Source organism: Mustela putorius, unplaced genomic scaffold (assembly GCF_011764305.1).
Source record: "Mustela putorius furo isolate JIRA1106 unplaced genomic scaffold, ASM1176430v1.1 tig00000281_pilon_pilon_pilon, whole genome shotgun sequence".
In the NCBI taxonomy this organism is placed as follows: Eukaryota; Metazoa; Chordata; class Mammalia; order Carnivora; family Mustelidae; genus Mustela; species Mustela putorius.
The window spans coordinates 16,875,246-16,890,665 of NW_025421343.1; the positions used below are offsets into that span (position 1 = coordinate 16,875,246).

At 41.3% G+C, this 15,420-nt stretch overlaps 1 protein-coding gene across 4 annotated transcripts in view; it reads left to right on the forward strand.

The window, feature by feature from the left end:
• The first annotated feature begins 4,394 nt into the window (after nt 1–4,394).
• ZC3H8 (zinc finger CCCH-type containing 8) overlaps nt 4,395–15,420 on the forward strand; it is a 30,536-nt gene continuing 19,510 nt past the window's right edge. For all 4 annotated transcript variants that reach the window (XR_001176231.2, XR_006606466.1, XM_004770994.3 and 1 more), the window contains exons 1-2: nt 4,395–4,552; nt 8,435–8,549. Coding sequence is in view for 2 of the 4 variants with exons in the window: in XM_004770994.3 (XP_004771051.1) it covers nt 4,476–4,552; nt 8,435–8,549 (192 nt within the window). In the remaining 2 variants the exon portion in view is untranslated. The remainder of the gene's footprint in view (nt 4,553–8,434; nt 8,550–15,420) is intronic.

The following is a 15,420-nucleotide window of genomic DNA, read 5'->3' on the forward strand; positions in this document are numbered from 1 at the left end:
GCCCTGTGTGGGACTTGTGGATCCTGGGACTTGTGGATCCTGGGACTCCTGGATCATGACCTGACCCGAAGGCAGTCACTCAACCAACTGAGCCACCACGTGCCCCATAGCACCATATTATTGGTGGCTGATTTATAGCATATGTTCACAAAACATGTGCTTTGGATCTAGCTAGTACAGAAACTGGTACTCAAGAGACCATTCCGCCATCTTATTATGCCAGTTGCTTTTTGTGCGATAAATTATATATAATATAAAATTTGCCAATTTAACCATTTTGATGTGACAGTTCAGTGGCATTAACTACAGTCACACTGCTGTGCAACTATCACGGTCAACTTCCAAAATTTTTCATTGCTCATAACAGAAACTGTAACCATCAGGCAATAACTCCCTCCCATCTCCCAGTCTCCTAGTACTTTTGAAAGCCTCTAATCTATTATCTGTCTCTCTGATTTGCCCATTCCAAATACCTCATATAAGCGGAAATACAGTATTTATGTTTTTGAGCTCAGCTTATTTCACTTAGCATACTGTGTTCAAGGTTCACCATGTTGTAGCATGTGTCTGAATTTCATTCCTATGACTGAATAATATTCTATTGTATGTATCTACTACATTTGATTTATCCAATACTTGGGATGTTTCCACCTACTGGCTCTTGTGACTAATGCTGCAATGAATAGGAGTATGCACATATCTGTCTCAATCCCAGTTTTCAACTCTCTAGGGTATATACCCAGGAGTAGAATTGCTGGGTCATGTGATAATTCTATGCTTAGGCCAGCTGCTTTATAATGATAGGGGCATCACTTATCTATTGCATAGCAAATTATCCCTAAACTTTGGGGTTTAAAACATAAATGAGGGGTACCTGGGTGGTTCGGGCAGTTGAGCGTTTGCCTTTGACTCAGGTCATGATCTCAGGGTCTTGGGATCAAGCCCCAGGTTGGGCTCCTTGCCCAGCAGGGAGTCTGCTTCTCCCTATCTCTCTCTCCTGTGTGTGCGCTTTCTCTCTCTCTCTCTATCTCATAAATAAATAAAATCTTAAAAAAAAAAAAACAGTAAATGAGACAGGGACCTTGAGAAAAAGCCCCTAGATACCTGGAACTCTCCTGGGTGGTTGTTATTACTTCTCTTGTAGACCAACCTGTAGGATGTTACCGCTTTTTCCTGCAGAACAAAGCACCGGCAAAAGAAACAAGCCTAAACCAGGTTCAGACTAGCCTGAGATAAAATTGGCAGTGAACTTTCCTTTCACTGATTTTTTTCCCTTATTATTACGCTAAAACACACACCCAGAGGTGGAGAAAACATGCAAATGAAACATAGGATAGAGGAAGAAGCAAAGTTTTGTCAACTGGGCCCCTGTCCCCAATTCTCTGGAATTCCCTGTCTCTACGTGCTTAAACATCACTCCTTTCCCGCCTTAGCCCCTTTAAAAGTTTCCCTGGTTATTATTCAGAGAGCAAGAGACCATTTTATTTGACCCCTTTGTCATGACTGTGTCTCCCTTCAGCTGCAGCTGTTGCCCTTACAGCAAAGCCTTGCCTGTGTTTTTAAATTTTGGGTCCAGCCTCATTTCTACCGTTGCTGGGTCCAAAGAACTGAGTCTAGTAACATAAACATTTATCTTCTTATTTATTTATTATGGATCAGGAATCCTGGAGCTACTTATCTGAGTGGTTCCGTCCCAGAGTCTCTTATGAGGCTGGAGTGGTGCTGGCGCATCAGCTTCCAAGGTGGCCCACTCAAACGGTCGGCTTTTCCCAGACTGCAGGAGTGTTTTCTGAGATGGTGACTGACTTCCCTTCGGGTAGGCGATTCAAGAGAGGAAGGCAGAAACTGCAGTGCTTTTTACCACCTAGTCTCAGAAGTTGGACACCATCTAACACTGTGTATTTTGGAAGTAACCGGATCTAATTCACATTTAAGGAGAGGGGAATACGCTCCATCTTTTGATGGGGTAAAGAATTTGTTAAAGAATTGTGAATACATTTTAAGACTACCATACCATCTGGGGTGCCTGGGTGGCTCAGTGGGTTAAGCCGCTGCCTTCGGTTCGGGTCATGATCTCAGGGTCCTGGGATCGAGTCCCACATCGGGCTCTCTGCTCGGCAGGGAGCCTGCTTCCCTCTCTCTCTCTCTGCACCAGCCTCTCTACCTACCTGTGATCTCTCTCTGTGAAATAAATAAATAAAATCTTAAAAAAAAAAAAAGAGTACCATACCATCTATTGAATTTTTAATGTCATATCATATTTTTAACTTTTGAAAGCTCTACTTGGCTCTTTTCCACTCCTTTTTATTTTATTTTTTAAAAAGATTTTATTTATTTATTTGACAGACAAGAGATCACAAGTAGGCAGAGAGGCAGGCAGAGAGAGAGGGGGAAGCAGGCTCCCTGCTGAGCAGAGAGCCCAATGCGGGGCTCGATTCCAGGACCCTGAGATCATGACCTGAGCCGAGGGCAGAGGCTTAACCCACTGAGCCACCTAGGCGCCCCTCTTTTCCACTCCTTAATGTCACTTTTTATAGTTCCCCTTTTATCAGGTTTTGGTGTATAATAAGCTTCTTTTAAAACATGGTAGCTTAAAACAACTATTTAGCTTACAATGTTGGTCACCAGTTTGGACTGGGATCATCTGGGAGGTTCTTCAGTTCTTCACTGGTCTCCATTGTGTGTCTGTGGTCAGCTGCGGGTTGACTTGGCAGCTTTGCTTTTAGGGCTTTGCTAGCTGTAGACTGGGTGCTGCTGTTCTCCTCCAGTTGTCTTATCCTCCACATGTCTCTCCCTTCTGTTCAGCAAGGTGGCCTGGGCTTGTTGTTCTGGAGAAGGCAGGAGTTCAAGAGAGAGCAGACACACACACGGCCTCTTAGGGCTCCAGCTTGGCATTGGCAAGGTTTTTCTGCTCCAGTCTATTAGCAAAAGTAGGTTATGAATTCAACTCGGATGAAAGAGGTGGTGAAATAGATCCCACCACTTGTTGGGAAGGGCTACAAAGTCATATTGCAAAGGATGTGAGTATAGGAAAAGGTAGAGAATTGGGCCCATTTTTTGAGATTTTATTTATTTATTTATTTATTTATAACACAGAGAGACACAGCGAGAGAGGGAACAGAAGCAGGGGGTTTGGGAGAGGGAGAAACAGGCTTCCTGTTGAGCAGGGAGCCCAATTCTGGGCTCTATCCCAGGAGCCTGGGGTCATGACCTGAGCTGAAGGCAGCCGCTTAAGGACTGAGCCACCCAGGCACCCAGGGACCATTTTTTAGAATCAATCTGTAAAAGCACTCTAATGGTCTTAAGCGTACCTTGCTTCAAGCCTATCCACTCCTTGCTTGCTGATTTAAGTCCCTTAGTCTATAGCAGAACCAGCCTTTTCTTGAGATTTGCAGATGGTTGACAGATGTTTCAAAGACCATCTTCCCTGTCCAGGTGAAGCTGGAGGGCTTTAATGGGGAAGGCATGGGAAAGAGAGAGGAGCACCTGCAGAAGCAGGTGCCCAGGTGCTTAGTCATACGTTGAAATGACCCTGAATAGAACTGGGGGCATCAGCAGCAGCTGTTTTCAAATATAGTAGGCCTTATCTTCTAGGAAAGTTTGGAAGACCAGTGATCTGTCCTGTAAGAAATCTATCACAAACATACTTTGCCTTTTATAGTCTTTATCTAAAAAGGATAGTATCTGATGCCTTTGCAGGTCAGTTTTTCTTGCTACATTTGCTGCTTTTTACCTACCATTTTAATTTTTCCCCACAGACTGGTTATCTTTTGCTGTATACTGGACTTTTTAAAAATGAAACCGTATGTATGATAATAATCTGAGTTCTGTAGTATAGTACTTTCCTCCAAATGAGGTAATACCTTAATTCATTTCAATTTTCTTCTCAATTTTTAGTAATGACTGATGTACAAGAAAGGATTGCCTATAATATAAACAACAGGAGAAAGTACAACTTCTCTTCGCTTGTCTGGGAAGTGGACCCTGATTCGTGCCGGGAATCAAACAGTCGTTCACTAGTAGAAGCCCGTCGGGTTCGATGTCTAGCGTTTGAGGCTTTCATGATTCCCACAACTTCCACTCTTCCACAGGCATTAGAATAAGCAAAACTCAACGCTTCCTTTTCCCAAATGCGTGCTCTGTTTTCCGGCCTTGATACTATTCTCTCCACACGGAATGCCCACTTACCCCTAATGACAGTGAAAGAACTCTCAAGGACTGACTCCCAAGGATTCAGGTTAAAAATTCCAACTAATATGTTAGCTAACATCAAAATGCACACCAAAAAAACACAAACAATCAACAAAAACCCCAATTACCCTGGCGCCTGCGCAGAGCCACGGGGAAGGAGAGAGCAGACGTGCGCGGGGGCGGGGCGGCGCATGCGCGAGGCGACCTGCGGCCGGAGCCCGGAGCTCGGTCCCTCCTCCTCATGCGGTGGTTGTTATTCTAGCTGCGGGGCCCTCGCGAGGGTGATGGATTTTGAGAATCTTTTCTCCAAACCCCCCAACCCGGCCCTGGGTAAAAAACCGACCACGGACTTTGATGAAAGGTGATTCCCCCCATCTTTTCATGCTTTGATCGCAGGGGCCCCAGTCGGATTCCGCCTTTTGGTTCCATTCGGAGGCAGCCCGGGCCGCGTGTGGGCCACGCCGCTGGGTCGTGCGGGGAGTGCGTGGGCGAGCGTGTGGGGTCAGCCTGGCTGGCGCGGGGGTCGGACGTGGAGAGGTCGCTCTGGAGCCGCGGGAACGGTAGCCGGCCATGGGGCTCGGTTCGTAAGACGCCACGGCCAGAGGTGCCGGGACCCTGCTTCAGGGGACCCGCGGGGTCCAGGGAGCGATCGCAGGAGGCTCCCCTTTCCTGCGCTCCTGACCCTGGAGACTCGGTTGGAAACCTCCATGTGTTCCCACATGACTCTTCCTTCCACCGGACCGTCAGCTCGTAGGGGACAGATCATTTGTCATTTCTCACTGACACATGTTAAACACCTTTGTTTGTTTGTTTGTTCAAGAAAAACCCGAAACCCTAAATTTATTAAGCAATGAGGGTAAATAGTAAATAATTTGCCTTTAGTTCATTTTGCATCAGAAGACCCTAAAGACCACAGTAAAGCAGCAAACATCGTTTGGATGTAACGTTTCCTTTAGGTTGAGAAAGGGACTGACTCTACTAGCCAAATGGTGCTAATTTATTAATCTCATTTAGAGAGGTGTATAGTGTAATTTATTTACACCCAGATATTCATTTACTTTTTTTCTGTTTGAAGTGCTAAAAACCAACTTCTAAACCTGTGTGTTTTCCCCAGTTTCCTTAAGCTGAAACGGAGACACACAGCCTTTTGTTCCTTTATTTCATTCATTCTCTTAATCTGGTTGATTTTTATTTCCTGATATCGCTCAGATTTGTTCACTTATACCTTAATTGAAACTATTACCTTAATTCAGGCTGCCATCAAAAGTTTTACTTAAGTGCTTTACGTGAAATACGTCATTTAATCTTAACCTTGAAGAAAAGGTACTGTCCTTGTTTTTGCAGATGAGAAAATTGAGGCACAGAGAGGAACATAACTTGCCAAGATCGCACAATTTAAGTGGCAAAGCTAGGACCAAGTTACCCATGATTTGATTTCTTTGTTTCTAAGGCAAGATTACTAACATAAAATAAGATCTATAAATACTGAAAAGAGAGAAAGACATTAATAACTTACAGATGGTATGATCCACCTACAAAGGAAAACAAGAGGAACGTTAATAAACTATTAAAATCCATAGGAGAATTCAGCGAGGTGAATGAATCATCACAAGACAATAGCCGCATGTTAGAAAACAATAGCATCTATCAATTTGAAAATGGGTGGGACAGAGCATTCTATTCATAAAAACTGTACTAAACTACATAAAAGCCACTTCTGAATTTTTGCCCAAATGTTAGATGTGGAATGGTATTGAAGTATGAAGAGCATCTGTGAACAGTTCCTTGTTCATATCCTTTGCTGTTTTTCTCTCCATTGGTCCTTCTCTTTAAAATTTTAGGAACTCTTATCAGCAGATATTTTACTTCGTATTTGTTATTTGCCTTTTGACTGTGTTTATGGCATTATTTTCATTGCATAAAGGATTTTTTTGTTTGTTTTAAATAAGGTTACAGGAATCAATCTTTTATGGTTTTGAGTTTTTTCTTAGTAATTTTATGAGGGGATTACTTATTTTTTTTTTTTAAGATTTTATTTATTTATTTGACAGACAGAGATCACAAGTAGGCAGAGAAGCAGGCAGAGGGAGAAGAGGAAGCAGGCTCCCTGCTGAGCAGAGAGCCCATCCTGGGGCTTGAACCCAGGACCCTGGGATCATGACCTGAGCCGAAGACAGAGGCTTTAACCCACTGAGCCACCCAGGCGCCCCGGGGATTACTTATTTCTTGAGCACCTGCCATTATCCTAGGCCCTGGGGCTATAGCAATAAATAAACAAAAAAGAGATAAAAATCTCCATATTCATGAGATTTTATACCCCCCTCCCTCAGACAATGCATAAATAGGTAGTATTTTGGGTGATAATAAATACCATGGAGAAAATGAAAGCTGGGTAGAGGGAAGGAAGAGAGGATGGGATGGCTGGGAGAATGTAGATATTTTATTTTATTTTTAAAAAGATTTTATTTCTTGGGGCACCTGGGTGGCTCAGTGGGTTAAGCCGCTGCCTTCGGCTTGGGTCATGATCTCGGGGTCCTGGGGTCGAGTCCCGCATCGGGCTCTCTGCTCAGCAGGGAGCCTGCTTCCCCTCTCTCTCTCTGTCTGCCTCTCCATCTACTTGTGATTTCTCTCTATCAAATAAATAAATAAAATCTTTAAAAAAAAATTTAAAAAAAAATTTAAAAAGATTTTATTTCTTTGACAGAGAAAGACTTCACAAGTAGGCAGAGCAGCAGGCAGAGAGAGGGGGAAGCAGACTCTCTGCTGAGCAGAGAGCCCAGTGCGGAGCTTGATCCCAGGACCCTGAGATCATGACCTGAGCCCAAGGCAGAGGCTTAGCCCACTGCCATTGGCACTTATACCTACATTCAGGATACCTGGGTGGTATAATGAATGTAGGTATTTTAAAGAAGGTAGTTAAAGCCTTTGTAATATCACTGGTAAGTAATACTTGAGTAGGGGAGTGAGGCAGGTTGGTTTCTAGCAGAGAGAATATAAAGGTCCATATAAAGGTCTTGAGGTGGAGTGAGTGTGGGTGTGATTGGGTGATGGGAACAAAGTGGCCAGAGTGACAGCTGGAGTGGAGTTCAAGGAGCAGGACTTGAAGAGAAGTAGGACTTAAGAGGTACTGGGGGATATGGTCAGGGAGGCAGATCATGTAGGGACTTGTAGGTGCCGTAAGGACTTCCGCTTTTACCCTGAATGAGATGAAAGGCTATTAGAAGGTTTGCAACAAGAGTGACATTTTAGCAGGGTCATTGTGGTTGTGTTGAGAGTAGAATGTAACAGGGCAAGAGTAGTTTGGATCATAGTGTTAGTAGTAAGAAGTGGTCAAATAAGGATATATTTTGAAGGTAAACTGGACTTTTCACAGATTGGATGGGGATATGGAAGGAGTATACATTACTACAAGGCTTGGGGTCAGTATCATTAGAAGGACGATTTGCTATTTAAAATAACAGGAGAGGGGCACCCGGGTGGCTCAGTTGGTTGAGCGTCTGCCTTTGGCTCAGGTCATGATCCCAGGATGAGTCCCGGGTCCTGAGTCCCGTGTCCAGAGTCTGATGTCAGGCTCCCTGCTCAGCAGGGACTCTGCTTCTCCCTCTCCCTCTGCCATTCCCCCCACTCATGCATGTATATATACACATATACATACATATATACACATATACATATACACACACACATATATATATATTTTTTTTTTTGGCAGGGTAGGAGGCTTTCTTTTTTCTTTTTTCTTACATATATTTAAAGGTTAGAAGATCCTTGACCAGTTTAGTGTTCCTCATGTACGTACCTATGCTTAACATACTATATTAAAATCGCTTTATTTTTTTTCTCCCAAGCACATAGAAAGTTCTCAGAAGGCAGGGACCAGGTCTTTTTCATTGTTGTATCCCAGGATTTAAGGCCTACAGCCTGGTATATGGTGGATACTCTGTATCTGTTGAATGAATGCAGTGATGAATGAATGGTGGTTTATATAGCTCCTGTTACTAGACTATGAAGGTTATGTAATCTACAATTTCAGCTTTCTGATTTACTTAGAAGCACATGTTGACATGTACTGCTCATCCTAAATTTGTATATTATTCCTTGGAGTATTTAGAGTAGAATTTGAGTTTGGAATTTCTTTGAGGGCAAGTAAAAGATAAGCCAAAGCCATTCATTTTAATGCTATGGTATGAACCATTTTCAGATTGAAAAAACTTCTTATGTTTATTTGATATTTTTGCTGCAGAATCGATGATGGAATAGATGATGCAGAAGTTGAGGAAACACAAGAAGAGAAAAGAAAAACACAAGAGAAAATAAAATGGGAAGTAAAACTGGAATGTGAGCAAATACCCAAAAAAGTAAGATTAAGTTGGCATATTGAAAAAAATGGAGAGGAGTGGGTGTGAGAAATTTGTTAGAGGTCCTGTTTGTCCCAGTTTAGTCAGCATTGGAGACCTAGTTGGCTTATATCAAGGAAACCTAATAACACTTCAGAAAATTTATCATTCAGTCATTTAACATGAGCTGTTTTAGTGTATTGCTTTTATTTTGATTTCCCCTGTTTCTGAAATGGGTTGTAAATGGTTTCAAAAACTTCTCTTTGCAAATTAGGTCGTAATTTTTAAGGATTTTGATTTGGTAATAACTTAACTAACCTTACTGATTTACAGCTTAAAGCTTATGTTACTTTGTTAGGACTGCTCTAACAAAGGACTGCAAATTAGTGACTTATACAACAGAAGTTGTCTTGCGTTTCTGGAGACTGGAAGCCCGAGATCAAAGTGTTGGCAGAGTTGGCTTCTTCTGAGGGCTGTGAGGGAGAATCTGTTTCATGCTCCTCCGGGAGTTTCTGGTGGTTTGCTGGCAATCTTTGGTGTTCCTTGGCATGGCTTCCAGAAGCATCACCTTGATCTTTACCTTCATATTTGAATTGTGTTCTCTCTATGTTCATATGTCTGTGTCTAAATATACCTTTTTTATAAGGACACCAGTCATAATGGATTACAGCTTACCCTAATGACCTCATCTTAACCAACTACACATGTAATGGCCCTATTTCCCGATAAGGCCACATAGTAAGGTAATAACTGTTATGAGTTCATCAGGAGAATTTGGGGAGGACACAGTCAACCCATAACAGCCAATATCTGCTCCTCTCTTGCCTCTCTTTGAACTTTTTTTTAATTGTGAAAAAAATTTTTTTTTAAGATTTTATTTATTTGTCAGAGAGAGAGAACGCGCGCACAAGTGTGGGGGAGCAGCAGGCAGAGGGAGAAGCAGACTTCCTCCTGAGAAAGGAGCCCTGATGCGGAACTCGATCCCAGGACTCTGGGATTGTGATCTGAGCCAGAGGCAGCCACTTAACCAAGTGAGCCACCCAGGCGCCCCTTTTATTGTGGATTTTAACACACCACAAAATGATGGGTTTGAATTGGCAGTGAGACTCAAAAGACACAAATAGGCTTTAATGTGATCCTCTTACACTTAGCTTCATAAAAGTGTACAGGACAGAAAGTACAGGAGATATGGCATCCTCATCTCCTCAGCAAGCCTCTCAGCTACCCAAGTATATCACTTCTTTTACCCTTTAGGGCATGTATGGCTGTTGTGGACCAGAGCCAGGGTCTCAACCCTGAAAATCTGTGGCCTGGATTTTCCTCCATTTTTTTTTTAAAGATTTATTTATTTGTGAGAAAGAGCACATACACGTGTGAGAGAGCGTATGAGTGGGGAAAGGGGCAGAGAGAGAAAACTCAAACAGGCTCTACGTTCAGCACGGAGCCCTACTCGGAGCTTGATCTCACGACCCAGAGATCATGACCCAAGCCGAAACCAAGAGCCTGATGACACTCAACCGACTAAGCCACCCATGCGTATTTTTTTTTATACTGTTTTAGTCTCCTAGACCCCAGTCCTTCATGCCCAGTTAAAGGTCCCTACCTATAGGAGATAGGTAGGTGGAACACGCTACGGTTACTTAAAATAGATTCCAATAAACAGTTCTGTGACTAGGTGGACACCTGCATTATTCCTAAGTAGGCTTGCTTCGGCCCAGGCTCTTTACTCACAAGTTGTAAAACATCAATGTGCAGTATCACAGCTGACTAAAAAGAGAACACCCAGGGAGAGACTTCACTAATTCAAGAAAGAACATTGCCCGCAAAGCCTCTAATGCCTTTTTTCTCGGTTGTTAATCCTTTGTTTCCTCCTAGAAGTAACTAGAATCCTAACTTGCATGCTAATCACTTCCTTGCCCTTCTTTACAGTTTTAGTTTTACTACAAATGCTGTCAGCCTTAAAAATACAGTTCTTCCTTGCCAATTTTTACACTTTATAGAAATAGAATAGTATTGTATGTGTTCTTTCTGTTGACTTTTTCCCAACATTATAAGATTCATAGATGTATACTTGTCTGTTTATTTTCTAAGCTGGATAGTATTCCATTATTGAATATACTAGATTTCATTGTTGGTCGACATTTGGTCTGATTTCCTTTTTTTTTTTTTTTAATTTTATTTATTTATTTGACAGAAATCACAAGTAGACTGAGAGGCAGGCAGAGAGAGAGAGAGGGAAGCAGGCTCCCTGCCGAGCAGAGAGCCCGATGCGGGACTCGATCCCAGGACGCTGAGATCATGACCTGAGCCGAAGGCAGTGGCTTAACCCACTGAGCCACCCAGGCGCCCCTGATTTCCATTTTTGGAGGTTATGGGTAGTGCTGCTGCGTTCTTTCGCTTGTATCCTGTTGCCCATGCACTCTATAGTTACCGAAGTGTAAAACTGCTGGGTCTTAGAGTATAAGCATCTTTACCTTTACCTTAATGCCAAACTGTCCTCCAATCCAAAGTGGTTCTACCAATTTTATTCCCAGAGGTGGTGTATGAGGGACTATATTTCTGCTGCTCCTCACTTGGTATTGTCATCCATCGTATTTTTCACCATCTGATGAAGTAGCTCATTGTAACTAAGTTTGCATTTTCTTGATTACTGTTGGGATGAAGCATCTTTTCATATGCTGGTCCATTTGGATTTCCCTTTTTTAAGTGCCTGTTCAGATGTTTTTGTCTTATAATTATTGGTTTGTCTGTGTTTTTTCTTTCCTCGATTTGTAGTTCTTTATTTTGGATCATAAGGGTTTTTTTTCCTTTTATTGTGGGTTATGTGTTGCAAATATCTGCTCATTTTGTGGCTTTACACAATGGTATATTTTTTCATTAAAAGTTCATAATGTTCATATATTCAAATTTATTTAATGTTCTTTATGGTTAGTGTTTTATTCAAATATCCCAAGATAATAAAAATCTTTTACTATGATGTCTTCCAAAAGATTTATTGTTTTCTTTTCACATTTAAGTTTGCAGCCATCTGTAATTGATTTTTCCATTTGTAACTGTGAAGTAGGGGTGACAAATTTTGTTTTATTTTATTCCATTTTTTTCATGTTATCATATCCAGTTGTTCCAGCACCATTCACTGGGGGAAAGAATTGTCTTTCCCCACACTGGTCTGCAGTGTCACCATTGTAAAATCAAGTGCTCACGTTTGATGGGTTTGTTTCTGGAATCAGTTTGCCTTCTTTTTTTAATTTTTAATTAATTAATTAATTAATTTGACAGAGATCACAAGTGGGCAGAGAGGTAGGCAGAGAGAGAGGGGGAAGCAGGCTCCCTGCCAAGCAGAGAGCACAATTTGAGCAGAGAGCACAATGCGGGGCTTGATCCCAGGACCATGGGATCATGACCTGAGCCGAAGGCAGAGGCTTTAACCCACTGAGCACCCAGGTACCCCAGGGACTCCATTTGCTTCTGCTGGTTTATCTGTTTAGCTCTCCCCCAAGACCTCACTATGTTAATTGTTGCAGCTTTATAATAAGTTTGGATGTCAGGCAACCAAATCCTCTCCCCTTGTTTTTCTTCCTTAAATGTCTTGGGTATTTTTTTAACCCTTTGTATTTCTTTTTTTTCCCCCCCTCTTTTTATTTTTATTTGCATTTATTCCATGCAGAATTTTCTCCCTGGCCATAAGTTTTTGTTTCTTTAGTCTCTTCTGGAATATCTTTTTCTTCTGTGCAAACTTCTCTTCTGGTTTAGGAACAATGTGCTCTTTTTCAGTAAGGATCATCTCGATGAGGCAGGGAGAGCTCATTATACGGGTTAATCTGATTGTGAGCCCTCTACGCTGCGTCTTAGGGGCTTTGCTCACCTGGCTGTACTCAATGACCAGAGAGGGAATCGATATATAAACCCTTAAGTTCAGCATTACTCTCTGCATTTTTTTTTTGTAAGATTTTACTTATTTATTTGACAGACAGAGATCACAGGTAGGCAGAGAAGCAGGCAGAGAGGAGGAAGCAGGTTCCCTGCTGAGCAGAGAGCCCAACGCGCGGGGCTCAATCCCAGGACTTTGGTATCATGACCTGAGCTGAAGGCAGAGGCTTTAACCCACTGAGCCACCCATGCGCCCCAACTCTCTGAGTTTTTAAGCAGTAAAAATTCAGCACTCTTCTTGGGCTGTCGACCTTGTGTCCAGCCCGCTGTTCGGCCTGGGCACACCTCCCAACTCCACCACTGTAGTGATGGAATGGTACACACTGCTTATGCAAAGTGATATCTTTTAGATAGTTGGTGGCTTTTCAGATATGCATGCTCTGGATGGCCTGGGCAGTTTCATGTGTGTTCTTAAAGTGAACAGAAAGATTTGAACCGTTTGATTTGCATGATTTTTTGGGGTTTTCTAGGTCAAACAAAGAGCGAACCATTTTCAGAGGTCACCTCAGGCCAGTTGGGGAAGAGAGGCCTTTAGCATTTTTTTTTTTTTTAAGATTTTATTTATTTATTTGACAGAGAGAGAGATCACAAGCAGGCAGAGAGGCAGGCAGAGAGAGGAGGAAGCAGGCTTTCCGCAGAGCAGAGAGCCCAATGCGGGGCTCGATCCCATGATGCTGGGATCATGACCTGAGCCGAAGGCAGAGGCTTTAACCCACTGAGCCACCCAGGCGCCCCGGCCTTTTGCATTTCTATATGAATTTTAGAATGTTTGTCAAGTTCCTTGGAAAATCCTAGTCAGATCTTCATTGGGAATACATTTAATCTACAGATCATTCGGAAGAGAATTGACATCTTTAGAATATTGAATTGTCTAATCTTTCTCTCAACAGTGTTTTGTAATTTTCTTTGTAGATATTTTACATCTTCTATACTTTTTGTTAGGCTTATTGCTAGGTGTTTGATGAGGCTATTATAAATTACATCTTTTTTAAGCATCATTTTCTTATTGTGGGTTTCTCATAATTTAACTATTCAAGAGTTCTTTCTTGTTCTTTGTTTTGATGTTAGAGATTTCTGGCATCTTTTTCATATATAATGTCTTGAATGTCTTTATGGTCTGTTTTGCAGCTACTCAACTCTGCTTTTGTAATGTGAAAGCAGCTAGTACAGTATGTAAATGAATGAGTATGGCTGTGTTCCATTAAATTTTCTTTATGGATACTGAAGTTTGAATTTTGTATAACTTTCATTGTCATGAAATGTTATTCTCTTTGTGTTTTTTCCTCCAACCATTTAAAAAAATCTGAGGACCATTCTTAGCTTGCTGACCATTACAGAAACAGGTGGTAAGATGGATTTGGCCTTGGGATCATAGTTTAATGACACCTGCTCTAAAGTTTTGTGATATGTTTTTGTGTTCCCTCATTGTCCCTTGATTTAAGAAAGGCTGGAAGAGTTGATGGATGGCCTTTGCTTATGTGTTAGTGGGTCTGTGTCTATAGGCTTTTCCTCCAGATGGGAAGCCTGATTGGTCATTCAGTACATGGGTGGGCTGTGCAGATAGGATAGGTAAGTTTCCTCCAGCATAGTAGTTCTTTTTTTTTCCCCCAGTATAGTAGTTCTTAACCTTCATTGTGCTCTGTACTCCTTTTGGTAGCCTAGTGAAGCCCATGGATCCCTTCTCAAAATCATGTTTTTTTTACTGAATAAAATGAAATACATTGGATTACAAAGAAAATTTAATTTATTGAAATACAGTTATCAAAAAAATAGAAAGAATAATATGTTCTTCATTAATACACTAAGTAATTAGAAGTTCCAGCAGTAGGTCTAATTGTAACTTTGACATAGTGGTGAACATAAAAGATATTTTGAGATTTGCAACAACTGTCATGTGATATATGAAAGTACTAGTGACAATGGCAGATACTGTTGATACTACTGTTTGTTCCCTATGTTCAGGACAGCAGAATGCTAAATGTCAACTTAGAGGTTGATGTAAATAATGTGTGGGTTTTACCCTCATTCATTGTTCATTGAATTTTGCCCATAGACCCATGTGAGGAATTTCTTCTTCAAAGCAGGGTAGAACTTCTGTTGTACATTGAGGGGATAGAGTATATTTCTGGTAGGGGTTGCTCCCAAGTGCCAGAATGTGGAGGACTTCACGGTGGGGTCTTAGTACCCGCACAAGAAGATCTGGCTTTATCAGACATTTTATTCAATTTCTTTATTTTCTTTTTTGCCTGGGATAAATTTCTCTTTGAATGTATTCTGGTGAGGGATGGGAAAGAATTTGTTATAATAGCTTTGTCTGTTTTTATTGTAGCATCTTCATCCATCCTAGTTTGTAGGCCATTTCTCACACTCCAACTGAAGTCCAACATCCCAATTATAACTTGCTTTTTGTTTTTCAAAAACTTGCCAAGAATTTGTTAGACTTTTCTTAATTACTGATGAATGTACTTCATGTGCTCCCCCACCCCCACTAATATTATGGAACTATTTTTATATTTCTGTACTTTTATTTCTGTGGAGTCTCAGGAGGCCATACTATTCAATAAATTCTCCTGAATTAGAAATATTTTCCTTAAAAAAGAACTTTATTTAGTCTCCTTCATTAAAGGGAAAAAAGTTTAGTATATTTATATGTTTTCTAAATTTTATAGAGAACAACAAATATCAAAGTAATGAGTTTAGGGCTAGCTGCATGAAGAAAAGTATTAAAGCAGTCATTTGTATTTTGTGTCTTCATTGCCCTCTGAAAAGAATAATATCAATTTGTAATACTCATGTCTACTGTATAATAAAACAACATAGTTGATGATTGTCCTGGTTTTGTTTATGTTGCCATGTCATCTCACCTCTTCATTTATACAAATCAGACACGTTATCACCTCTTAAAGGGGTATTTTGTGTGTAAGGGAGCACCTACTCATTTGGATCATTGTGATATTGTGAT